The sequence below is a fragment of the Pyxicephalus adspersus genome, chromosome 4 (genome assembly GCF_032062135.1).
Source record: "Pyxicephalus adspersus chromosome 4, UCB_Pads_2.0, whole genome shotgun sequence".
Taxonomy (NCBI): domain Eukaryota; kingdom Metazoa; phylum Chordata; class Amphibia; order Anura; family Pyxicephalidae; genus Pyxicephalus; species Pyxicephalus adspersus.
In genome coordinates, this window is record NC_092861.1 from 102094288 (window position 1) to 102121417 (window position 27130).

Sequence of the window (27130 nt, forward strand, 5' to 3'; positions counted from 1 at the left end):
GGGGGTGCAGCATTGCCCTCTAATGAATAGGAGCGCAAAGTCTCCCGGGATACCTATGACATGCATCTCGGGAGGCCCTTCGGCGCTCGTTCTGCACATGCCCTAGCATCTTGGGCATGCCCAGAAGGAGCCTTTTTGTGAAAAGGGGAAAAAATTGCAGATCACACGCATGCACAATTAGATCGGCAAGTTTTTTTCCAACCCATGTCACCTGATCTCGCACCTGGGTGACGTAGGAAGAACTGGGCGGAAAAATAGGTGAAGATGGTGGCCCCCGTAGCGCTGGCCTGAGAACGAACGCAGGGACTATGAGGGACCCGATGGAAGTGACCTCCAGATGGATCGGACTGCCCTGCGGGATTAAAGGTAAGTGTATTTTTTGTGTTTTGGGAATTTTGAGTTTAGTTGCTCTTTAATTGTGATCTTGGAATCCTTTACCAGAAAAATTTAAAAAACTACAGATATTATAGAAGATATGATTAAGAACAAGGAATATAAATTAGCTGCTATTGCAGATGACTATGTTTTCTTTCACAACCCCACATTTCGCTGCCCGATCTAAGGAATTCAACTTTTTTAAAAGGATCTCCAATTTCAAGATAAACCTGACCAAATCAGCAGCCCTTTACCATGCACGGCCTCCTGCTCAGCTGTATAAGCTACAGACTAAAGCTGCGTACACACGTCAGATTTTTCTCGCCCGATAATCGGCATCGGCCAGATATCAAGCGAGAATCTGGCGTGTGTACAGTCGGCGTCGTTCATCGTCCTGTCGTGGATCCATCCTGGCGGATCCACGAAAGATGGACGAGCGATCCTAATGCAAGGGAAGGGGGAGAGCGCGCAGCAGGGTGCCGCTCCGTCGTTCTCCCCCTCCCCTCTCCATAGAGCAGAACGGTGCTGTATGTACAGCACCGTTCATGCATCGTGTAGTCCTCGTGAAAGATCCTTTCCAACGACAAATATTGCATGTGTGTACGCAGCTTAACTTTGCATTTAAAATTGGAACCCTTTCACTTGATCTACCTTTAATATCGAGCTGACCAACAATAATCAAGCCTTTTTACCCAGAACTACAGCCGTACATTACAAAAAATTTGCCAGGACTTTTTTCCCTGCTGCATTACAATGTTTTCTTGATTCAGTAGGGCAGCATTTGTGAAAATGAATATCTTCCCATGATTCCTGTACTATTGTTCTCCACCTACTTGCAGTGATTATTCTGCTCAACACATTTTCAGCAGCTCTGAATGGACACCCTAGAGGCTGCTCGGCTTGCTCAGTTCTCTGTTGATAAGAGCCGATTGCTGATTAGAGCTCGCAGGAGTGACAAGAGCACAGCACAGCTATGAGGAGATCAGGACACAGGCTATCCCTCCCCCCTCTCATAGCTCAAAATAAAAAAAAAAAAAAAAAACATTGTACAATGTCTCCACCCAGTGGGTGTGTGTAATGACGTCATCACAGCAGTCTGTGTATGAATGCAGCATGTCACATTCCTCAGCCTTACAGCTCTCTGTGTATAAACCTTCATATCCCCAAAACTGTATGTCATAATGACTTGTAATTTTCAGGGTGCACAGGGAACACTTATTGTTAGCATCATTCACAATTTCAGCACCCCAGTTTTTACAAATTTTAAGATATTGGGATCAGAATTGTAAAATCTTGTAAAAATACAACATTAGGGTTGCAGTATATAAAGCAAGTGCACCTTGGGAGTCCTAAATTAAAAATGCAAATTGGGGACCCCCGGGGCCACTTACATAGAAAGGAGCATTGGGGAAGGGCCCCTAAAGTTATACTTATCTCCCACAAATCTATACCTGTCATACTATGTCACTCTGGCTGCTTTTCTTCTTTGAACCTCAATTTCCCTAGAATGGTGGGGTGTACAAGGACGAAAATGTAGGTGTGGGGGGAAACAATTTTCGATAACCCCCTCACCACACTAAAATTTCATTACTATGGCAAACGCACTGCCCTGTTACACATTACTGCCCATTTCTAACACTGGAAACCCAATTTCTCTGTAATGGGGAGGTGTAGGAAACTTGAAAATGTGTGGGGAACATCTGTAGATAACACCCCCTAACGTTTTATCACAATGGCATCATTGGAACATAAAAAAACTCTGCCCATCAAAACGAAGTTGGGGTTTAGGTAGGTTTAGGGTAGGTCATGTGTAACAGGGCAGCGTGTTTTGATGGGCAGACTTTATGTATTGATGCCATGGAGAAAAATGTTTGGGGGTGTTAGTCACAAATTTCCCCATTAATTCTGTTTACCTGCATGTCTCTGTTCTAGAGAAATTGGGGTTCAAGGTAAGGAAGCTGACAATTTGATGGGCAGAGGTTTTTATGTTCTAATGATGCCATGCTAATGAAACTTTAGGGGTTTATACATCTGTTCCTCACTTGCATCTACATTTTCAGTTTCCTGCACCTCCCCATTCCAGATAAATTGGGATTCAAAGAACAGAAGTAGAAAGGGCAGCATAGTATTACAGTTATAGTTTGTTGAAAGGTAGGTACATTTTTTAGGGGGGCCACCCCAATGCTTCGTACTTAATTTGCATTTTCATTTTTGGGCTCCTAGGTGCACTTTCTTATAAAACAGCAACCCAAATCTTACAATTTCCACAAGTTTTTAAACTCATGATCCCCATATTTTGAAATTCTTGAAATTAAAAAAAGAAATGTTGGTTATTAGAAGCTATGGGAGTCCCCTGTGTACCTTAAAAAATGTAGGTAATTACAACCAACAATTTAGGAGATCTAAAGGATTGAACGCAATGAGTTGTTAGGCTGCAGAACATGACAAGCAGACTTTACATACACAGCGATCATACTGCGGGTGGATAAATTTCACAGGACGTTTTTGTCCTACCCCCATCTGCGATCACATGCATGCATGCTCTTTGTGTTACCTAGGTATAGCGCTAGGAGGTGACATCTGAAGTCAGGCTGAATTCACATTGGCAGTAAAGTTGCATTTGCTGCATTTACCGCCCCCCCCATTCCTCTCGCCAGGAACCAATGCTGCTTGAAAAACTGCTGGGCCTGAAAAGCCCAGCACTTACCGCCTATCACCAATCCCAGGTGCCCAGCTCTTACCACCTATTACCAATCCCAGGTGCCCAGCAGTTTATCACCGGTTACCAATCCCAGGTGCCCAGAGCTTACCAACGGTTACCAATCCCAGGTGCCCATCGCTTACCGTCTATTACCAATCCCAGGTGCCCAGCAGTTATCACCGGTTACCAATCCCAGGGGCCCAGCAGTTATCACCGGTTACCAATCCCAGGTGCCCAGCAGTTATCACCGGTTACCAATCCCAGGTGCCCATCACTTATCACCGGTTACCAATCCCAGGTGCCCAGCTCTTACCGCCTATTACCAATCCCAGGTGCCCAGCAGTTGCCAAGAAGTAGTGACTCAGGAGGGGTGACTCATTTTTTACTGCCAATGTGAACTAAGCCTAATTTGTTAAGCCACGTTGATCACAATATTACACTACTGCAAGGTATTACTCTATTAAAACATGGAACTCTAGGGAGTTAGATTAAAATACACAGCACTGGACTGTTGGGGTATAATACAAAAAAAATGGAAAAATTTGTATATTCTAACAAAGTATAGGGGGTAGGTAGAACAGTGACACAATAGCAGGGGTTACTGGATACCTATGGCATAAATAACTAGGAGCTCCAAATTTGCCGTATCTAGTCCCACCCACTTTTTTTGCCACCTGGCTACAGTTTCCCCCCCACCCAGCTGAAAAAAATTTCTGGGGAGAACACTGCTGTACTTTTATCAGACCCTCCCTATTCGCATACCTACTAAATTTCTACTGGACCTACAATCTATGCCTCCTGAATTTCTTTGGAATCACCACAGACCAAGAATGAAACATCCGTTTAATTCCCAAACCAAAAAACTGAGAGGTATGGGGTTTCCTACCCTCCAACTTTATTATTAGGTAACAAACTAAACCAGAATTCTAGAATGAAATTGCCAGGTGGAGTTGGATGACTGGACATCTTTAAAAGCATCGCTTCCCCCCCGGAAACCAAAACCAGATTTCCCAATCCAGTTTCAGAACACCACACAATAGGGGCAACGTTGTAAACCTTTTATAAGCTCAACCATACATACCAAAGGAGCAGGACTTTTTAAGCAGTGGTAAATTATTAGATAGAATATCTTTAGTAGATCATTTTGAGCTGGTGATCCTATATCCAGGACAACATAAGAACTTTGTGCAACATGGCAGCTCCCCTGTCCACATTTAATAAGCTTTGTGTTTCTGGTATCCCAGTACTTGACATGGTATCCTATCTTCATGCTCTCCTCAACTCTTCACAGGAAGATCACTCACCAACTTGGAAAAGAGCATGGGAAAAATCTCTGTAAACCACTTGCTCAGTGGCATAAGGCTTGTGTTACAGGAATTACAAGAAACATCATACAAAATACTCACCCATTAATACGCCACTCCCGATAAAATTAAGAGATGGTATCCTAAGGCAACAAATATGTGCTGGAGATGTAGTCAAGCAGTAGGTAACCAAATTTCTATGTTCTAAAGTTGGTGAGAAAGACCAGTGATTGCTCCCTACTGGTCCCCAATAATCCATATTTCACAAAAGATTCTGATAGCAACTTAAACTTGACACCTGCAAAATGTTTACATATTTCAGAAATGTCTTTAAAAAAATTACATTTTCATCAACTCTACACCTCCCAACTGCGGCTCACTCACTTATACCACTTTCATGGAGATCTCTCCTCCCCAGTCTGTGAAAAAAAAAATACTTATCTCTACTCTGTGGAGGAGGTCAGGGCTATAGCTTTTTGACTCCCTTGAAAAATTTCACTCTACTTAAGGTGCGTACACACTTCCAATTTTTATCGTTCCAATCGAACGACCGATTGGGCAAAAAATCGTTCGTAAAAAAGTAACCAACCACGCCGACGAACGAGGAAAATTGTTGGAAACGAACGACCGGACCGGCGGATCGGATTGGGCGAAGATCGTTGAACATCGTTCGTGTGTACGGTCGTTCGTTGATCGTCCATGTTCAGAGCATGCGTGATGAACGAACGTCCGTTCACTTTCCTGTCGTGCACATAGTTCCTCTATCGCTTAAACGATCGTATCTATTGTGTGTACAATATCTACGAACGATCGTGTCGTTACCTCTATGTGCAGGATCGGTGCTATACGATCGTTCATATATATCGTGCAGGAACGTTCGTCGTTCGTTTTCCGACGATAATAATTGGAAGTGTGTACGTAGCTTAAGTCTGTTTGGGTGATGTTTTCATACTCTGATGCCTAGAAAACTAACTATGTGAACCAGCAAGATTAACTTATGTTATGACTATGTAAAATGCTCAAAATTTGCTCCTATATATGCACTGTATGCAGAGTTTCAATTTTATAGTTCCTCACACCCCCGTTTTTCTATTGATCTTACTTTCCTTTGCACTACTTATTGTTGAATATTTTATTCATGATTCTATCTTATGGTTCTATATTCTCTGTAACCCCTTTTCATACAATTAAGCAAATTTTATTTTTGTAACTGCGTTGACATTTACTCCTGATTCCTAAATAAAGAATTTATTTGTGAAAAAGAGCAAACAATGGAAAAAGATATAGAAAAAAAAAATGTTTCTGAATGCATATTTGCATAAAGTGAAGAATACTTCACAACTTGCAGTTTCCACTGTACATTTGTCTTTAGAAATAATGCAAGACTGCTTCAATGTGGTTAAGATCAGGGCTCTGTGACTCTATCACACAAATATTTAAATTCTGGCCTATTAATCTGAAGTACCAGCTCTCAGTTCTTTTGTTTGCGTGTTTTAAAGACTTTTTGTCCTAATTCTATTTTGAAAGGAAAACTTGGTTGTATCTCTCAAAAAATACACTTATGATAAACATTTCCAAGGCATGTACCTCTGGATATCTTCAAACTTAAGAAAAATAGGCTTACTTTATGTCTTGCTTCTCTGCTGTACTGTTTTTCTGGCTTACTAATGTGTTTTTGATTCTCAACTTTGTTACCTTATTTTTTGTTTCTGCCAAAAGACCTTGAGAATGCTAGATTACTTATCTCATGATATCTTACTATACCAACTTTAGTTGTGGTTTGGGATTTCAAGCCTAATTTTGCCACATATACACAATCGCACATTTTTAATCCCTTGCCTAGTTGTATCGCCTCTACATAGCTGTGTCCGTAATAATTACTTCGGGTCAACTTACATATTATGCCAGTATATAAGAAAGATAAATCTTACTTTTATAAGATAATAAAATATCATGCTTTTTTTAAAATAGACAAAGTAATGCATAATATTGTCACAGGGTACCCTGCCTGCATCCTTGGAATATGACCAGAGATGTTAGGAAGCAATTGAACCTGCGCACTATCAAAGTCGATTAAGCCCTTTCGTATTAATTCCTCTCAATGTGAAAAAGTGTACCCTACATAATACATCCCGGGAGTTTGAGCTGGTGATGTTCTGGGGTCTGTGAACCATACAAACCTTAGTCAGCTCAGTTGTGTGAGGAGGAATTTCAAACACAATGTTCAGAGTGGAGATGACCGTAACCTTCAAATCTTTACCACTGATGGCTTCAGGGAGTCAGCAAAGTCGTATGTTATTTGTGCAAATGCGATTCTCATGTAGGACAACGGAGGATAATTGTTGAAGCATAATCGATCAGGAGTGCTCTAAGGTGGTAAGGTGAGCAGCATGCTGAGATTAGGATGATTCCAGGTCTGAAACCTTGGTGTCTGTGGAAGGTAACCACTGATGGAGTAGTTCAATGTCTCACCAAAAAGAATATTTATTACCAGAAGCCAGAGAGACTCAATATCTCCCTCAGTGGGGGGAGAAGACAGGATGGCATGGCGATCAGGCAGAACCCAGGAGTACAAGACATGCTAGGCAGGTGTGTATCATTACCAGTATGATCCTGAGCCGATGCTTCTGTAGCAAAAAGTTTAATTGAGAACATGGAAGGAGGACCTGGGTAGAAGAATCTGCTAAAGTACAATATGGGAAGTACTGTCTGAGGTCTGATTGTCTTCTTAGTCCAAGACATAGCTCTTCCGTTCCTTTGATTATTTTAGTTGCTTTTCTTTGTACTCCCAAAACTGGACTGCATATTCCAGATGAGGTCTGACTAATGTTTTGTACAGAGGCAGGATTATGTCTCAATCTCTGCAGTCTATACCTCCTAATACAAAGAAGTTTTGCTAGCTTTAGAAATTCACAAACTGCACATGAAAGTAAAGGCCCCACAAAAGGTAATGCATATATCAAACAATGCCATATCCCTAAACAATTAGTGCAAAATACTTCCCCAAAGTAGACCCAATTGGTGGCATACCCAAGTCAAAAGAAAAAAAACCATTTTATTTCAAACATATACTTATTCAATTATTTACATAGAGATCATTACAAATCACAAGAGGGCACTCTGCGTCTGAAGGAATAGAAGTTTAAACTCCATATAAGAAAGGGATTCTTCATTGTAAGGTCTGTAAAAAAATGTGGAATTGGCTCCCTCAGGAAGTTGTTTCACCAACTACTATAGATTACTTCAAGAAAAATCTGGATGCTTTTCTAGAAGCACAGAATATAACTGGGTAATAAGGCTTTAAAGTAAAGATAACAGAGACTGTTGATCCAGGGAACATCCGATTGCCTCATGGAATCAGGAAGGAAAGTTTTTCCCCTGTTGAAGCAAATTTTACCAGGGTTTTTTTTTGCCTTCCTCTGGACCAACTATGACTTATAGGGTTTTATATCTGGGAAATGTTTATTTCCCTAGTGGTTGAACTTGGTCACTTAGTACTTGAACTTAGTACTTTAGTTTGAAAAAAGACATATGTAACTATGTTAACATATACAACACACAATCAAAAAAAGGGCATTCAAATTTATTTTCTCAGCAATACAACATGTTTCGTGGCAGCAGCAGCAGCAGCAGCAGCTTCTTCAGGGATTTAATAGTGGAACAACAAAGCAAACAAACAGATATCCAAAGCACCAAGGTGATGTTAAAATCAGGGTCAGTCCCTCACTGCATGCAAGACAGGTATTATGGAGAGCACTAGATTAGTGTCATTGGTATCAGGTTAGGGTAATGTTTCCAAAATGTCAACAGTACCCTTTTCCTGGGTCAGAGAATCAAAGGTTGTTTAATATGCACACTTTAGCTTGGTCCCTTCATCCACCAAGTAAACAAGCAAGCTTCTAGAAAATTACAGCATGACATTGTATGCTATTAAGTCTATGTCCTACCAAAAATACATATTCCCCCTAGACTGTATGAAGCATGCATGTTGTTAGCTCCCAAGTGCATTAATTTACATTAGGAAGGCTAGAGCCAATGCAGAACCAAATTTGAAATGACTTCATCAGCCTCAGTGTAGACATTGATTAATATAATAGCTTTTATTCCCTGAGAAGAAACTTTACTCTTTTTTTGAGCTTAGGGGCAAACATGATATGATACTTATTTGCAAATACAGCATTTTGTCATGTCTCTTAGTTCTTCCTCCAGGTTCTCAGATATTACACCCTCTGAAAGACTTCAAGAATTTTATCTCCTTATTTTAAAGAAATTACATAGTACTGGCCAGTCACCTACTGCTAAGTTTCGATATACAATATGCTGGATTGGGAGACAGTACTGGGAAGAGTATTGGGGCCTGACACATGGGATTTGGCAAGCTGCTCATAGGAGCTCTATATGGACTACATATAAGGAGAACTTATAAAAAATCATATTTTGCTTGTACAGCACTGCAACTGTTCTTTATAGTCTCTTTCCAGTCTGTGCTCTTGGGAGTGTGGTTTACACAGAGGTACACTTGAGAATATTTTTTGATATTATCCCCGTCTTCGGGGTCACTGGACCAAGTTAGTCAGTTGCTCAGGGATGTCAAGTTGACTTGTGAATTGACTTCCCTGCCTATGGCAGACTGTACCTACTGTATGGCAGTCCACTGCTTGTTTCTTCCAGATGGAAAATGAACTTTCCACTTTCTATGAATGAGCTTTAAAACATATCCAGGACATCAATTTATTGGCATTCTTCAAAGCTCTAACTCTGGAAAGGTTAGACTAATTTGGTAAGATATACCAATTTAAGGCGTCAGGTTTTTGTAGGTGAGATTCTTCTCTTTCTTTACTTTTTCTTCGGACCTATCTTTGTCTGTTTGGTCTTGGGTACTTATTGCATGGCCTTTTTTCGACATACAGAATTTGTTTTAAAAAAACTGGTAATATTTCACTTAGACAAATGGTGTAATTAATACTCCAAGATGACAACAGATGTGAAAACTGATCTATTTTTACATCTATTGTCATCATGTAGTATGGAGTATGACTAAGCTCTTTTCAGGGAATGAAACAAAAACAGTGTAGGCTAATCATAGGTCTCATCATCCATTGAAGAAGCCTTACGCCAAAACACATCAGGATGAGACCTCACCACCCTTGGACATCTGCTGAATGCAGGCCCTGACCAAGTTTTAAAAGTCAACTTTATCCATCATCTTTTGCCTTGACACAGCTTATGTATCAGATGAGCTTTGTCTAGCCTTCAATTTTTCTGCACTTTTTTAATAAATTTAACTTTGTTTGCTAGAAAAAAAAACTTTTTTCTGGTTACATCCTTTTGACACAATAAAATCTCATGTAATTCATAAAAATGCAACTTAACAATCAATACATCATATTTAAAAAAGGTAATTACAAAATTTTCAGTTTAAAATTAAGTAAAGTTTAAATCAACAATTGTATCAACTAGGAAAACACTGACACAATAGAAATAAAAAGAAAAAGCACACAAAAAATAGGAGATTTTTTATAACCACGATACACCTTCATCCACTTAAACCATTAACTCTTCAAATCACCTGCACTTACTTTGTATTTGCAAAGTGGAAAGTATAATTTGTCAGTTCACCCATGTCTAAACTTGCATTATTTCAAATCAAGAACATCTCATATTCTCATACCACCACAAAAAAAAAAAAACCGGGCGGGGCACAATGTTTTTTTTTTTTTTTTCACGAGTCTTCCCCAAAAAAATTTTTTTTTTATTAAAACCACCACAAAAAAAAAAAAAAAAAAAAAAAAAAAACACACACACACACACACACACACACACACATTTGCTTGGGTCACTTCAATTGAAAAAAAATATTCCAAAATTATTCAAGAAATATTCATTGATACCCTAAAAAAAGCAGGGAAAAAAAAACACTTTTTTAAAAAAACTAACTGAAAAAAATGAAAAGAAAGAAAGAGCTTGAATAACTCAATCTACCAACATAAAAACATTAATTTATAACATCCACCACATTGCCAAATCATGATTAAAGACGTTACTTGTGCCTTAAATAACCATTCCAAAAACAATTAAAAATTGCATATTGAAATTGAAAATGCATTCACAAATGCTACTACAGAAATGCATTAAGATCGAAAAGTCCCCCAATGGAACCATCTGAGACCCACCCTTTTTCCCAAATTATTCAGCATTGCCATAACTTCTTCTATCCATAGTAGCCCATTGACGTTAGAAAACCAAAGAGACATTATATGGGTCCTAGTCTGGCTTCATGGAGGCAGAATACACGCCTTGGCTGCATTGACAAATTGTGCCAGAAGAGATTTACTGTATGCAGGCACCCTTTAAATAATTGTAGAAGAGTACCCAAACCAATATCATAGCACCAGCACCTCTGAGAGAAGCTTAAGGACCTTATACCACAGTGTGATAATTTTATAACCCTGCACCTGGTAGACAGTACTGTAAGATGATTTGTGAGACAGAAAGAAAAGGGTGGAAATATGACCCACAGAATATTGTATCTACATCGCTTTCCCACGTGTGTGTCCAAAATAATGTGGAGTCTGGCCTCGTTCTGTGCAAAACTGATCAGGGGTTCAAGGTCAAGATAGCGACAACTACTGATCTGGAGCGGGGAATGAACATAAGAAGTGTCCAAGTTGTATAGTTAGCCAAAGCCTAATGGAATAAACACTGGGCCTTTCATTTCTGATAAGGAAAGCCCCTTAATATTTCCCGATAAGGAAGAACGTCTAACACAAGGAGGTGGCAAATGAAGCACCTTGTTCTGCTGAATAGCGATAGCAGGTGTCTGTAAGACCTGGTAGAAAGAAAGAAATGCCAAGAATTGGGGAGGAAAGACGGAGGGGGGAAATTATAATAGTCTTGCAAACTCACAGAAAATAAACATACTACCAACGGTTAGATGGGAACGCAAGTTACATAGTAGGTCAGGTTGAAAAAAGACATAAGTTCATCAAGTTCAACCACTAGGGAAATAATCATATGCAATATATAAAACCCTATAGACATAGTTGGTACAGTAGAAGGCAAAAAAACCCTGGTACAATTTGTTCCAAGAGGGGGAAAAATGAGGCATTTGGATGTTTCCTGGATTACTAGCCATTGCTATTTTTACTTTAAAGCCTTAATACCCAGTTATATTCTGTGCTTCTAGAAAAACATCCAGCTTTTTCCTAAAGCAATATATAGTAGTTGCTGAAACTACTTCCTTAGGGAGGTGATTCCACATTTTCACAGACCTTACAGTGAAGAATCCCTTCCTTATCCGGTGCTTAAACGTCTTTTCCTCCAGACGCAAAGAGTGTCCACTTGTTCTTTGAAATTATCTCTAAGTGGATAATTGGTAAGAGTTCTCTGTATGTACCATGTATATATTTATACAGGTTGATCATATCCTCCCTTAAACGTCTCTTCTAAAGGGAGAATAGATTCAGTTCAGCTAATCTCTCCTCATAACTGAGCTCCTCCATTCCATTTATTAGTTTAGTTGCTCTTCTCTACACTCTCTCCAATTCCACACTGTCCTTTTTGTGAAATGCATATTCCAGATGTGGTCTGACCAATTCTTTGTACAGGGACAGGATTATATTGCCATCTCTGCAGTCTATTCCTCTTTTGATACAAGAAAGCATTTTGCTAGCTTTTGATGCTGCAGCTTGTCATTGCATGCTGTTATTAAGTCTATGATCTACCAGAACCCCCAGATCCTTTTCCATTTCGCTCCCCCCCCCCCCCCCCAACTGTATTCCCCCTAGACATTATGAAGCACGCATGTTAGCCCCCAAGTGCCTAACTTTACATGTATCTATAATATCATTTGCCACTTGGCTGCCTAATCAAACAGTACATTCAAGTACATCCAGGTCTGCTTGTAGATTATAGACATCCTGTATGGACTTAATTCCATTACATGGTTTACTGTCGTCTGCATAAACAGAAATGGTACTTTTAATCCCAAACTCTAGATCATTTATAAAGATGTTAAACAGTAACTGTCCCAACATTGAACCCTGGGGTACACCACTAATAACCTTAGACCATTTAGAGTATGAATCAATCACTACTCTTTGGATGCGTTCTCTCTCCATTTACAGATTTACTTTTCCAAACCTATTGACCCTAACTTGCATATTAACTGTCTGTGGGGTACTGTGTAAATGCTTTAGCAAAGTCCAAGTAAACTAGATCAACTGCTATTCCACTGTCTACCAGTTTACTTCCTCATAAAAAGAGAGTAAATTTGTTCAACAACTTTGGTCTTTCTTGAACCCATGCTGACCATCCCTTAAAATATTATTTTCAAGCAGAAATTCCACTATGTGGTTCTTTATCAAACTCTCCAGGACCTTTACAACTATGGATGTTAAACTAATTGGATTCTAGTTAAGTGGTAATGACTTTACTCCCTTTTTGAAGATAGGTTACCACATTGGCCTTACACCAATCCATTGGTACCATGACAGTGATTACCACATTAGCCTTACACCAATCCATTGGTACCATGACAGTGAATAAAGAGTTTCTAAAAATTAGAAATATCAGCTTTAAATACCTGTGCTCAGCTTTTTGAGGACACGTGGATGTAATCCATCAGGTCCTGGTGCTTTTCCAACCTTAATTTTGCCCAACTGTTTCACAATCATATCAGTTTTGAGCAATTGTGATCCGTTTAAGGCAGTGACTTTGCGATTATGTATTTGGACTTGAGCTCTGCCATTTTCCTTTGTGTACACAGAGCTAAAAAAAAAAGTGTTTAGTAAATCTGCATTTTCTTTATCCCCAGTTACCAACCCAGAGACATCCTTTAAGGGGCCTACATGCTCAGATCTGATCTTTTTGCTGTTAATATATTTAAAAATGTTTGGGGGTTTGCCTTACTTTCCTTTGCAATCTGTCTTTTATTTTAAAGTTTTGCACATTTTATCTACTTTTTACATCTTTTGTTATGTTCTTTGTAGTTTTTAAATGATGAAGGTGATCCTTCATTTCTATATTTTTGGAATGCCCTTTATCTTGTTCTTTATGGCTTTCACAGTGTGCTTGTGTAGAACAGTCTTGAAACATTACCATTTCTGTTCTGTGAAAAAAATATTGTCCCCCGGACCAAGTCATCAAGAGCTGTCCTTAATAATGTGAAATTTGCTCTCTTTAAATTAAAGGTTTTTATCTTTTCTGTTTTTGCTTCCTGTTTACAATTTACATTAAATGAAATCATATTATGGTCACTGCTACCCAGATTCTCCTTTATATGCACATTGGTTATAAGCTCTGCGAGTAGTATCCAAAAGTAGCACCAAGGCACCACAGTTATCGAGAGTTTAGAGATTTAGAGTTGAATTAGGATGTTCAATACTAACCCTTTGCTTTCATAGTGATGGTCCAGGGTTCCATGGTGCATTACTACTCCAATCAACTATTCTTTACAGATGGATTATTGAGTAATAAACTGCAAGGAAAGGTAGGCATATCTCACCTTAATGTTGTAAGGCACAGCCAGGCTGATTCACAAGAATATACACAGTAAATGAAGATTGATTTGAGTATGGCAATAGGTAGTGTCTAAGCATATAAAGCACTTTAGGATGTATCACTATTTTCAGATTACAGCATCTGAATCAGGAGAATGTATCCCTTTTCCATTTGGCGACATCTGTGTGAATGCGACGTAGCAATGATGGAAAATTAGGAGAGTAAAGTTGGGAAAAAATCACCTAAAATTCGGACTCCTAGGTGCAGGATAGCATCTGTAACCCATTTAAAAGAAAAGGAGGAGGTGGCTAGGGTAAAATCCTCACTTGGAGGTAATGAGACAATATAAAAATGTATTTTAAAATTGGATAGTGCAAGTGATATAATGAAGTATCTTTTAATCAAGTATCTTTATCTTTAAAAAGAATGCCCAAAATGTATGCAAAGTACTGTATGCAATTTTTTATTTTACAAATACGTATTTAACCTTCTTAGCGGTAATCCCGATTCTGGGTCGGAGTGGAATTGCCAGGGAGTTTAAAAAAGCCTACCTGGTAATAGGTGTCTGCGGCGTCCTTGAACAGTGCCCACGGGATCCCCCAGCATCCTCTCCCCCTGGCGAAGCCGAGCATCTGTGTAACCTGGCGATGCCCGTCCAGTATCTGCATCTACAGCGTGTGAATGTTGAGGATGCGAGGCCAGGGGAAGCAGATACCGGCCAAATATCTGAGTGCGAGCGTGTGGGTTGGGGGGCAGGACACCAAGCGGGAAACCTAAAATACTAAGTATTTTTAAATGTACTGCTTTTACATTTAAAAATACCTAAATATTCATAACCACCAGGGAGGTTAATACCTAAAGTGTTAGTCTTCAGACATCTTTTACCGAACAGAAATTTAAAGCAGAACAATACAATGAAAAGGGAGTAAGGGGGATGATCCAGTACCCTGAATCCTTTATTTGTGTGGAATTTTAGGTTTACAATATTAGTCTTTGTTGGTAAAATGCATTTTTCAACAGAAGGTAATGTGCTTATGCATGTAGCAGAAAGAAAAAACTCCTGAATTGTGAGTTGTAATAAACCAAAAAAATCTGTCCCATCCTAGCAACTCAACCCCCTTCTCAAAAAATACAAAAATATGAAGCCTTAACATGAGAATATAGACAATATAAACATTTATTCTATTAAACAGGGCCTTTTTAGCACATGGGCAAACTTTAGTGCTACTTCAACATTTCAATACAAAAACAGCACATAAAATTCATACTACATAAACTTACATAATTAACTATGTCCTAGTCACTGAAGTCAATAAAAACCTAAGCAACTCCAAACAGGAAATTAAAATGCAAATAAATCTTTAAAACCAAATAAAACATGTTTTATAAAGAAAAAAAGTAGTTACCTACAAATTTCAAAACTGCCACAAAACACTTAAATGCTTAACGTGATATCAGATATAGCAAAAAGCAATATTTTATTAGCAGAACCCCATATCAATACACAAATCTATCTTTCACTAATATAAATTTGATAACAAAGTAACTGGTCACTATACATTATGCAGTTCTACAATGTTAAAAACAAACAAACATACAAAACGTACCTTTTCTTTGATTTGCCAGGAACTTCCTTCTGGATGCTGTCTCTTTTCCCAGAGCAAAACCACAATCCCACGAGCCTGCAGCAAACTTGCACAAACATCTCTCATCAGTCTAGAAACTCTTGAAAGTTGGCACAAAGTAAAACCATCAAGAAATCCTGCAATGTGCTGTAGAACTTCATATGGCAAACTACTAAAATGATCCACAGATGGGCTTTGTGGCAAATTCTTTACAGAATGACATTTGCTGGGTATGTAAGGCTGAATCCCAAAAGACTTCAAGTGTCTATCATGAATTATTTTTGATCCTTGTGTCAATGGACAAAATCGACGTTGAGAATAAGTACATCCGTAATATGCCAAAGGACATCGTTGCTCCATCCATCCATTTAAACCTGCATGAATATCAGCATGTACATTCTTAAAGTGTGAAGAAAATTCATCTCTTCTAAACAGTTGTCCACATACAAATGTAAACATAGACCTCTGTTTGACTTGGTACCCTGCAACATATTCAAGAACCAAGTCCAGACCAAGTGTCTGGAAAGGACTAGGATTCGAAAGCTGAGGATTAGCATGATCACAAGCACAAGCTGATGCAATATCCCCAACCATTGTATTTGTTGCCAATATTGCAGATGGAAATGAAAAGGTCTGGGTTCCACAGTCAATATGAATTCCATCCACATTTCGTCTGTCAGAAATCCCTCTACCTCCAGGTGACTCCCCTAAACAAAACAAAAAAGCAGCTGTGACTAAATCAATGCGATTGAGTCCCATTGGATCTTCTTGTACTTCCAAATCAGATGTGTCCACTGCCTTGTTCTCAGTCCTAGCTTTAAACCAATATGAATTACCAAGAAATGGGTTTCTTCCAAAGATCGCAACATTTCGAAACCACTGTTCACTGTTAGAATCCACTTGCTCTTTAGAACCATTTATGTTGTGGGGAGGTGAGAACTGCTCAAGACCCAGGAAAGAATTAATTACTTCTTTCTTGCTGCTCTCTGAAGGGATACTAACATTTTGTCTTGATACTGCTGTGAACATATCCTTACCCTCATTAAGGAAACCATTACACAATACAGATGACTGCATTACATTAGTGTTTTCACATCCAGGTAAATCACTACTGTTTCTTCTGGGATATAAATCGCCAGAACTATTTTGATTCACAGGATTTACAGGACTGTAATTCACACCATTTGAAGCCCCAGCGCCTTCTTCTACAAATTCCTGATCTTTAAAATCACCACATATTTCATTTTGATCAGAAATTCTGATATTTTTGTTCATCTGAAAACTGGCATCTCTTAACCTACCATTAAGCAGAGCAATGTCCCTTGTAGCATTATTTAATATGTCCAAAGCAGCAGCCAAAGTCTTTGTGGTTTCAAGTGTTGCTTGATAAAGTGCACTATATGAATCTTCATCATTTGAGACATCATTTGTAAGTATTTTATCATCATTGTTAACTTTAACAGGTATTTGTTTTTGAGGTTCAAGCTTTTCAGTTGATTTGGACATCATTGTTGCCACTTTAAGAGATTCCAAAAGCATTCTTTGATCTTGCAAAGCTAGAGCCAGATCCAGCTGCTCCACTTTATCAACATCTGTGCTGAGGTTTTCGTAAGATGTTCTATCTGCATAGCTTATGGGCCATCTATTCCACTCCATTGTACAACATACAACATTTGCAGGACAGAACTGTAAGTGTTCAGCTAATTTATTACGAGTCATCACAAAAGGACAACCAAATCCTTGATTTAAACAAGGCACCCTTTCTAGGGGGCACAATATTCTATGTTCATTAGCTTTGCAGGAGTGAAAGACTGCCCCACATGCATGCACGCAGCTGACCAAATCACATGAGACTCCAGGCTCCAGCCTCATCATACAGCGGCGACTGATACAGCCTGCACAGTGTAAATGTTGTTTTTCTTTGTCCATGATGAATTCAAATCTGGAAAAAAAAAAAAGTACGTGTTATAGTACAGATCTTATTTCTTAACTACATCGCTGTCAACTAATATTTGTCTTCATTTTAAATATGCCTGAACACTTTTCTGAAACTAATTTGATGTTCTATGTGTCACATGTTACAAACAAAAGTATAAATATCTAGTTTTAACATTGTTCTAAAATTATGAAATTAAGTAAAAGGGGCTATACTGCTTGAAAAAAAAAAAAAAAAATTCTAGCCCATAGAATTAATGATGATGATTACAAAAATAATGTAGACATCTGCAGACCTGCTCTAGGTTAGACTTGGGAGCAAATAACAAATCATTTTACTGTTTCCAGTACAGAGCAAACATTTCCAAGACGACCATGACCTTTCCCATACAGCATATATCTAAAATGCACAGAGAACGGATGGTTGTTTCCTAGTTAGGCTCCGCTCGACTTCGGGCTGCTCGCAAGAAACGAAGCGTGTCACACGGACTCCGTAGCAATTTTCACGTTACCTGCACCAGATAACATCACCGGGAAGCAATCGGGATGGGTCCGACGTCTAAATCAAAGCGTCCCGCGGTGCTGCAGAACTCATCCCGCGAAGCAGCCTCCAAATCCAAGATGGCGCCGGCGTCTTCTCCTCCCGCGTCCTCAGCTTCTTCTCCCACGCAGCAATCAGAAGACAGTGTGGAAGCTACGCCTAGTCTTCTGAAGGAGATTGCCCCGAGTGAGCATTCAACCTTTCTCCAAAAAATGAGAGCTATGATCCACGAGGAGGTATCCCAAGCTATAACATTTATTATATCAGAATTACGCCGGGATATCCGCGAGATTGGTCAACGTACCGCCACTCTGGAAATCAGAATGGATGACGGCACAACAGTATTGGAAAGCCTAGATCATAATCTGGACGCGGCACAAAGAGAGATCTTCCTTTTAAAGGATCAATTGGAGGACTATGAGAACCGGTCACAATGCAGCAACCTACGAATTAGAGGTGTCCCTGAAGCTGTTGTAGACTTACATGGCTATGTTACTGCCCTGTTCCAAGAACTCCGCTGACACTTTTATTACTCTTATAGCCCGTTTGTTGGATACATGTCACCCCTCTGGATTGCTTTGGATCCCCAGGTTTGGCCTGTGGGATCAGGTGATCCTGTCTATGGTTTGATACTAGGGATTCCTCAAGCTGTTTTAGCTCTTGTGATCCTACTGTTCTGCCCAATTATGGGTATTTTCAGTTTGTTCTGCCCAATTAGTGGTTAGTTCTTAGTTACCTTTTTTTTTTTTTACTGTCCTCTATTATGTATCGTATGTGTTGTTGTACTCGAATGCCGATTTTTGTGCCTTGCATATTGTATCAGGTTTCTTCACAATAGCTTTTTTCAACGGCTGTCTCCAGGATGACTTTGCGTATAATGTCAGTTAATGCCAAGGGTCTCAATTCACCGGCTAAGAGGAAAACGGTGTTTAATTATTGCCATTCCTCAGGCATAGATGTAGCATGTATGCAAGAGACACATTTCTCTGTGACTTCAACTCCTAAGTTTATGCATACTCGTTATCCTCAGGTTTATCATGCTTCAGCTACCACGAAACATAGAGGGGTGCTTATAGCTTTTCATCAGCATATGCCATTTAAGTGCACACACCAAGTAGCAGATCCAGATGGCTGTTATCTGATTCTGTGTGGCACCTTACAGAACACAGAGGTCACTTTTTTGGCATATTATGCTCCAAACTCTCCTCCGGCTTCCATTTTTCGTGGGATGCTGGAGGAGACTCGGTTGTGTATGAGGGGGACTCTGATTTGCTGTGGTGATTCTAATATCGTGTTTAACAGTAAGCTAGACAAATGTACTAAAACTTCTACTACCCTCCTTATCCGAGAGTAAAGCCATACAGGACTGCTTTCAGAATCTGGGTTTGCTTGATATATGGCGCGAACTTCACCCTGTGTCCCCTGATTATACATTTTATTCAGCTTCACATGATCCCTATTCAAGAATTGACCACATATGGGTTCCCAGAGCCTTGTTATCTGTTATACTAAAAGCCAGTATACCGGCTGTGCCGTGGTCGGATCATGATCCAGTGGTGATAACTTGTTCATCTTTGGTTACTAGGTCCTGCGCTAGACAGTGGTCAATTAATGATTCTTTACTAACCTGCCCAAGGACGTTGCAGAAATTGACAGATCTCACCAAAGAATTTTTTTAATTAAATACTGGTTCAGTATCCACTCCCACAATATTGTGGAAGCCTTATAAGGCTGTAATACGTGGCCATCTTATTCAACTAGCCGCGGCCAAAAAAACGGGAAAGCACCCAAACCCAGATTAGATCGGTTAGAGTCCGCTTATTCGAGACAAGTTCAACTGCATAAATTGAACCCCTCGATAGGTACTTCAATAGCTTTACGTAAAACTCACCCTGAATTAAATCTTTGTTTATCCAACCATGCAGCACACCAACTACAGCCGACTAGACATAGGTTTTACCATTGTGGCAATAAACCAGGTACATTGCTAGCTAAGAGGTTACGTACATTGACACCACAGTATACTCGCCTTCGTACAGCCACTAAACACTCAACTAGCAATCCCTTGGATATTGTCCAAGAGTTTCAAGCTAGATGGTCGGATCTTTATTTGACGCCTCCTGAGTTAGACCCATGTAGAGCTGATCTTTTTTTGCAAATATCGACTTACCCAATATCAACAGCACAGATTTAGAGGGGTTACAGAGTGACATCACGGCTTCTGAAAATCGCAATAGCTATTAAGTCCTTAAAGGCTGGTAAACACTCTGGTCTGGATGGCTTTTGCCCATTGTTTTACAAAAAAATGTCGGTGGTTTTAACTCCCCATCTGCAAATTATGTTTAATGATTTGAAGCTGGGGCGAGTTTTCCCTCCAGAATCCTTGAAAGCATCTATTGCTTATGGTACCAAAGCCGTCGTCCGACCACACATCTTGGGCTAACTACCGACATATTTCACTTTTAAATATAGATGTGAAAATCCTGGCAACAATTTTGGCTATGAGGCTGAATACATTTCTAGGCAGCCTTATACATGGAGACCAAGTGGGTTTTGTCCCTCAACGCCAAGCTGGAGATAATGTTCGTAGAGCCCTTCAGCTTTTGTACCCATCACAGTCTAAATCAATAGAATGTATGATGCTATCGTTGGATGTACGGAAGGCCTTTGATTCTATATCATGGCAATATTTGTTCTATGCCCTCAAGAGATAGGGTTTTGGCACTCAATTTTTGCACTGGATAGAGGCATTGTATGCTTCTCCTTCTGCTACTGTAAAATATATGGGTTATGTTTCGACTCCGTTTCCTGATATTGTGGGGTACCAGACGGGCTGCCCCCTCTCTCCCATATTGTTTATATTGGCCCTTGAACCACTAGCAGCTGCTATTCGTATAAATCAGCATATAGCTGGAAAAGAAGTATACAACAGGGTTCATAAAATCATGCTTTTTGCGGATGATATACTGTTAACATTAACGGCCCCAATTAGGACTTTGCCAAATTTGCACAATCTACTTACCCAATTCTCGGAGAGATCAGGTTTAGTGGTGAATAGTGAAAAATCTAAAGCACTAAATGTTTCCTTGCCACCATCAGTAGTTGAAGCATTGCAACCTCATTTTGCCTATAAGTGGTTGAGAGTTATCCCATATTTGGGTATAAAGATTACTTCTCGTTTGTCATCGATATATCAGGCTAATTATCCACCATTGTTCCACGAGCTTTCTGCTCTGCGTTCCAAATGACAAAATCTCCCATTGTCCTGGATAGGCAGGATACATGCAATTAAAATGACATACCTCCCGAAACTATTGTATCTATTTCTAACACTGCCAATACCAGTTCCCATGCACGTACTTAGAGATGAACAGAGGAAGGTGTTGCGATTTATCTGGGACCCTGGGAGACCACGGGTGCCGGATAGAGTGTTGTATCGCCATAGGCTGAAAGGGGGACTTTCGGTTCCTAATTTCTGTAAGTATATGCAGGCAGCCCAACTAGCCCCATTAGTAGCACCTCATCGTGTTCAAGATCTCCTGATCTGGGCTCATATATATGCTGAAGAGCTACCTAAGGTACAAATATATAATCTTCTCTGGTTGTCCCCCTCGAAGCGTCCTCTGGTGGCAGATCCTACACTATCTTATGCATTGGGCATCTGGGACAGGGTGAAGGGTCCGGCAGGCTTGATGTCTGTACATGCACCCTGATATGACTGGTATTATAAATTGCCCTTCCTTTCAACCAGCAAGCGAGAATCCGGCAGCTTTCTGCTGGTGGGCTCTGAGGCCTGTTCGATACGCGTATGACTTGTTCTCATTTTCTGGGATCGTCTTTTGCGTATTTGCAGGAACACTGGGCATTGCCTTCAGGTGAAATCTTCCGATAAATACAGGTTAGACATTATTTAATTGGTCTTCTTAAATATGCTACAGACTCTCCGCTTAAGCTTACGAGTTTTGAATCTTGCTGTTATCGAGGTTCTAGTTCTGCTGGTCTCGTGTCCATGATCTATGATTTACTATTAGGTACGGACAACCGCCCTCTTTCCTATGTAGCTAGATGGGAAGCAGATCTGGGCACTGAAATCGACATCGAAGGGTGGCAGGAGATATGGCGGGCTAATGCTAGCTGCTCTCCAAATGTAATTATGCACGAAAATGCATATAAAAGTGTTGTTTAGGTGGTATTTAACACCGGTCAGAATTGCCAAAATTTGTTACTGGGAGTGATCCATCTTGTTTCAGAGGTTGTAATGCCCCCGGTACTTTCCGCCATATATGGTGGGATTGCCCGATGGTCAAAAAACTCTGGATACGGGTTTTCAACTTTATACGATCAGTTCTACATGTGGCTATTAGGAGGGACCCTTGGACTGCACTGCCCCATAAAAATGGACTCTACTTTTTCTAAAAGTCAGTGCAAACTGATTTCCTTTATTTTTCTAGCTACACGTCAGGTGATAGCGCCAGCTTGGCGGAAACCCTAAGTTTTCAGGCAGTAATGTCTAGGTTGTCGGATACCATGGTTCTAGAAAAAATGTCGGCTGTGGCTAACGACTCTATGCATAAATTTTATAAAGTGTGGAGGCCTTGGTTAGATCATCATGCCACTCCTGATACAGACCGTAGGCACTTTAAATTATGATAAATGATTGCTCTTTCCTATTTGCACTGTAAGCTTTGAGTACATTTCTTGTAAGGAAAGCATCAACATGCATGTGTAACTCAAAGAACCATAATACCACACCCTCTTGTAAAGAATTCTCATTTCTCTACTGAGACACTAGTGTTTACCGATGATGCGACACAGGACAGAAGTATTCTGAGGTATTCAGAGACATACGGTCTGCTCAAATCCAGCTAAATGCAGTCAAACTGATTGGGAAGCATTTCATAATACAGATGGACAATGACCCAAAACATACAGCCAAAGCAACCCAGGACTTTATTAAAGCAAAGAAGTGGAATATTCTTGAATGGCCAAGTCAGTCACCTGATCTCAACCGAGTTAGGCATGCATTTCACCTGTTGAAGACTAAACTTCGGACAGAAAGGCCCACAAACAGCAACTGAAAGCCACTGAAGTAAAGGCCTGGCCGAGCATTATATCCCAGAAGGATCTGCGCCCCCATTTTGCCTTGATCACAAAGATGAAAAAAAATGGTTTTAAACCCACTCTTTAAGAAAAAAAAAAAAAAAAAAAGAACATCATTTTTATCTTATATACAACAGTTGTCTATCCTTTTATGTAAGGTAAAAAAATTTAGTTTAAGCCCACTTAATCTCGTTGCATTCTAAGGATGTGTTGACTCCTCGGATTCAAATAAACATGTCTCAATTCAAAAAGTCTTTTCTTTATATACAAGTTTAGAACACAATTCACAACCTTGGGGGGTGATTCTTGTCAGTTGACCAGATCAAAGGATTAATAAAGAAAAGCGTTGAAAGTATAGGAGGTCCTTATGAGAAACATAATAAGGTTAAAAGATCCTTAAAGAGCATTGATATGTCTTAAGCTACGTGCACACTTCCAATTTTTATTGTTGGTAAACGAACGACGAACGATCCTGCACGATATCTGCGAACGATCGCATGGCACCGATCCTGTACCTACAGATAACGACACGATGCTTCAAAGATATTGTACACATGATAGATGCGATCGTTTGAACGATACAGGAAGTGACGTGCACCACAGGAAGTGAGCGAACGTTCGTTCACCGCGCATGCTCAGACCATGGACGATCACTGAACGACCGTACACACGATAGATGGTTAACGATCGTCGTCCAATCCGATCCGCCGGTCCGGTCGTTCATTTCCAACGACTATCCTCGTTCGTCGGCGTCGTTGGTTACTTTTTTTACGAACAATTTTTGGCCAATCGGTTGTTCGTCGTTCATTTCCAACGATAAAAATTGGAAGTGTGTACGCAGCTTTAGAGATCACAATCAAAGTAACAAGGTTTTAATAATTGAATTAAGCTCAAAACAAAAGTGTGTTACTTCCTTAATTCAAATTACTTTATCCCTGTAAGATGCAGTGCTCAACCCAGAAATTTTTTTAAGCAGAGTGGGAAGAAATTGTAGGTGGGTGGCAGCCCCTGTATTGTGACCAAACTCTTTAGTAACCACCCAAAAACAGCCGGGTGGGTGCTGAAAAGTGCTGGGTGGTGTGCCCAGCTAAAATGGCCTGGGGAGAACCCTGAAGATGTAATCAAAAGGTGTGTAACAAGTATATTTTGTACTTGTCATGACATTGTTTAATGCCTTGCCAAATTTGTGGAGATTATCTAATATGGAAAAAAAAAAAAAAAAAGCGTGGTTAGGCTTAAAACCTTCATGAATAGGAAAGGGCAGTAAGTGTGTTTGTTCCTATTACTACTTACTATAATACAGCTCAACAAAAAATATTTTTTCTCACTTGCCAAGGATTTTTCAATATTTTCAGGTCTACTGAATTCAAAAAATACAGCAAATTAATTGGCTCTAGTTATCTTGTGATACAGGAATCAGAATAAACAATTTTACCAACATCCAATGTTAACACAGCATAATATTATCAATCTTTATTTACACCGATGTTTTGCATTTTATATATTAAATGTAGCATTAATTTCATGAATCTTTCATTTGCCTTCTTTTTATTCATACATTTTCTTTTTTTTTTTAACAGAAATATGAGTTCTTCTAGAAGAAGTTGTTTAACCACCTGGGCGTTTACCCCGAGCCTGGTACGGAGTAAGAAAACTTGCTACAATCGTTTACCCTGAACCAGGCGCGGGGTAGCTAAAAATATAAACACGATATGGGGATCAGGATTGTAAAATTTTGTGAAAATACAACATTGGGGGTTGCAGTATTAAAAGAAAGTGCACCTTGGAGTTCTAAAAAAAAAAAAAGGAAATTGGGGACCCCCGAAGCCACTTACATTAAAAGGAGCATTGGGGAAGGGCCCCTAAATTTATACTTATCTCCCAGAAATCTATACCCGTCATAATGTTACCCCGTCTGCTTTTCTTCTTTGAACCCCAATTTCCCTAGAATGGTGGGGTGTACAAAGCCGAAAATGTAGGTGCTGGGGGGTACTTTTTGATAACTGCCCCACACTAAAATGTAATTACTATGGCAAATGCACTGCCCTGTTACACATTACTGCCCATTTCTAACACTGGAAACCCAATTTTACTGGAAAGGGGAGGTGCAGAAAACTGAAAAAGAGTGTGGAACGTCTGTGGATAACACCTCCTAAAATTTTATCACAACGGCATCATTGAAACAAAACAACTCTGCCCATCAAAACAAAATTTGGGGTTTAGGTACGTAATGGGTAACAGGGCAGCATGTTTTGATGGGGAGACTTTATGTAATGATGTCTTGGAGATCAAAGTTTGGGAGGTGTTAGCCACAAGTGTCCCCCACTTGCACCTATGATTCTGTTTATCTGCACCTCTCTTGAAATTGGGGTTCAAGGTAGGGAAGCAAACAGTTTGATGGGAAGAGGTTTTTATGTTCTAATGATGCCATGCTAATGGAATTTTAGGAGTTTATAGATCTGTTCCCCACTTGCACCTACATTTTCAGTTTCCTGCACCTCCTCATTCCAGATAAATTTGGATTCAAAGAACAGAAGTAGAAAGGGCAGCATAGCACTACAATTATAGTTTGGCGAAAGGTAGGTAAATTATTTAGGGGGCCCCACCCCAAAGCTTCTTGCTATGTAAGTGGCCCGATGGGGCCTTAATTTGCATTTTCAGTTTTAGGCTCCTAGGTGCACTTTCTTATAAAACAGCAACCCAAATCTTCAATTTCCACAAGTTTTTAAACTCGTGAGCCCCATATTTTGAAATTCTTGAAATTAAAAAAAGAAATGTTGGTTATTAGTAGCTATGACAGTCCCGTGTACCCTAAAAAATGTAGGTAATTACAAGCAACAATTTAGGAGATGTAAAGGATTGAACACAATGAGTTGTTAGGCTGCAGAACCTGACAAGCAGACCTTACACACACAGCTATCACACTGGGGGTGGAAACATTTCACAGAAAGTTTTTGTTTTTGCCAGTGATGAGGCATTGGCTATCCTACCCCGATCTGCAATGACATGCATGATGCTCTTTGCTCACCTAGGTATAGCGCTAGGAGGTGACATCTGAAGGTAGGCTGAATACACACTGACAGAAGGTTGCATTTGTTGCATGAACATGTAGGGAGTTAGGTTACTATAGTTAGAGGGAGTGGTAGGGGCACCCAGAAAAGGAAGGTCTGCCCTGCGTTTGAGCTCCCCAACATATTTGCAAAATTATATAAAGATGTGGAGGTGGCAGACCCAGTGGTGGCAACTCTAGATGGGCTGCTCTCCCGGCAGTTAGGGGTAGAAGTAACATCTAGTGGTGGTGGCATGGGAAATGCAGGAAGAAAAAGGCAATTGGTTGTCATAGGGAATTCTATGATCAGGAGGACTGAAAGAATAGTTTGTCACTCGGATCCCTTCTGGTTTGCGGTCTCCATGGTGCCAAGGTTCGGCATGTGGTGGACCGAGTGGACAAAGTATTGGGAGGGGCTAGGCATGACCCAGCTGACTTGATCCACGTTGGAACCAATAACAGGATATATGGATAATGGAGGATCTTTAAAAATCAGTTTAAAGAACTAGGTTTCAAGTTGAAGGAAAGGTCCTCCATGGTTATGTTCTCAGGAATATTGCCTGTGCCATGCACAACACAGGAAAGGCAGAGGGAGCTTGGACTGCTACTTTTAGAACAAATTAACAAGCAATATTTATACAAGTTTTAATTATTTCAATGATTACATATGATTTAGTTCTATTTTCATATAATTTGATGCATTTCACGGAAATATATACCACCTAATCAGGAACGTGATTCATGGAATCCAGAGTACAAGATGATATGTATTACTTAATCCTTAACAGTCCGTAAAACTCACAAATTCATCATACTTTCTTTATAATCAGTGAAATAACTACTGAATATGTTGGTCTCAAATTAGCCAAAGAGATCTTAGGGTATAGTGGGTAAGTAGGTTGAAGGAGTTACTCACAAAACTGGGAATAATTATACACACAGCCCCCAAAAAATCTATTATTCACTTGTTCCAAAAATAATTCATAGTATATTTTAACA

At 39.7% G+C, this 27130-nt stretch overlaps 1 protein-coding gene across 1 annotated transcript in view; it reads right to left on the reverse strand.

Annotated features, from left to right (window-relative positions):
- FBXO30 (F-box protein 30) overlaps positions 1 to 27130 on the reverse strand; it is a gene marked incomplete at its 5' end in the record, with an annotated part of 96027 nt that overhangs the window by 49304 nt on the left and 19593 nt on the right. The window contains 1 exon segment of the mRNA XM_072409181.1: positions 15489 to 17448. Coding sequence (XP_072265282.1) covers positions 15489 to 17435 — 1947 coding nt within the window.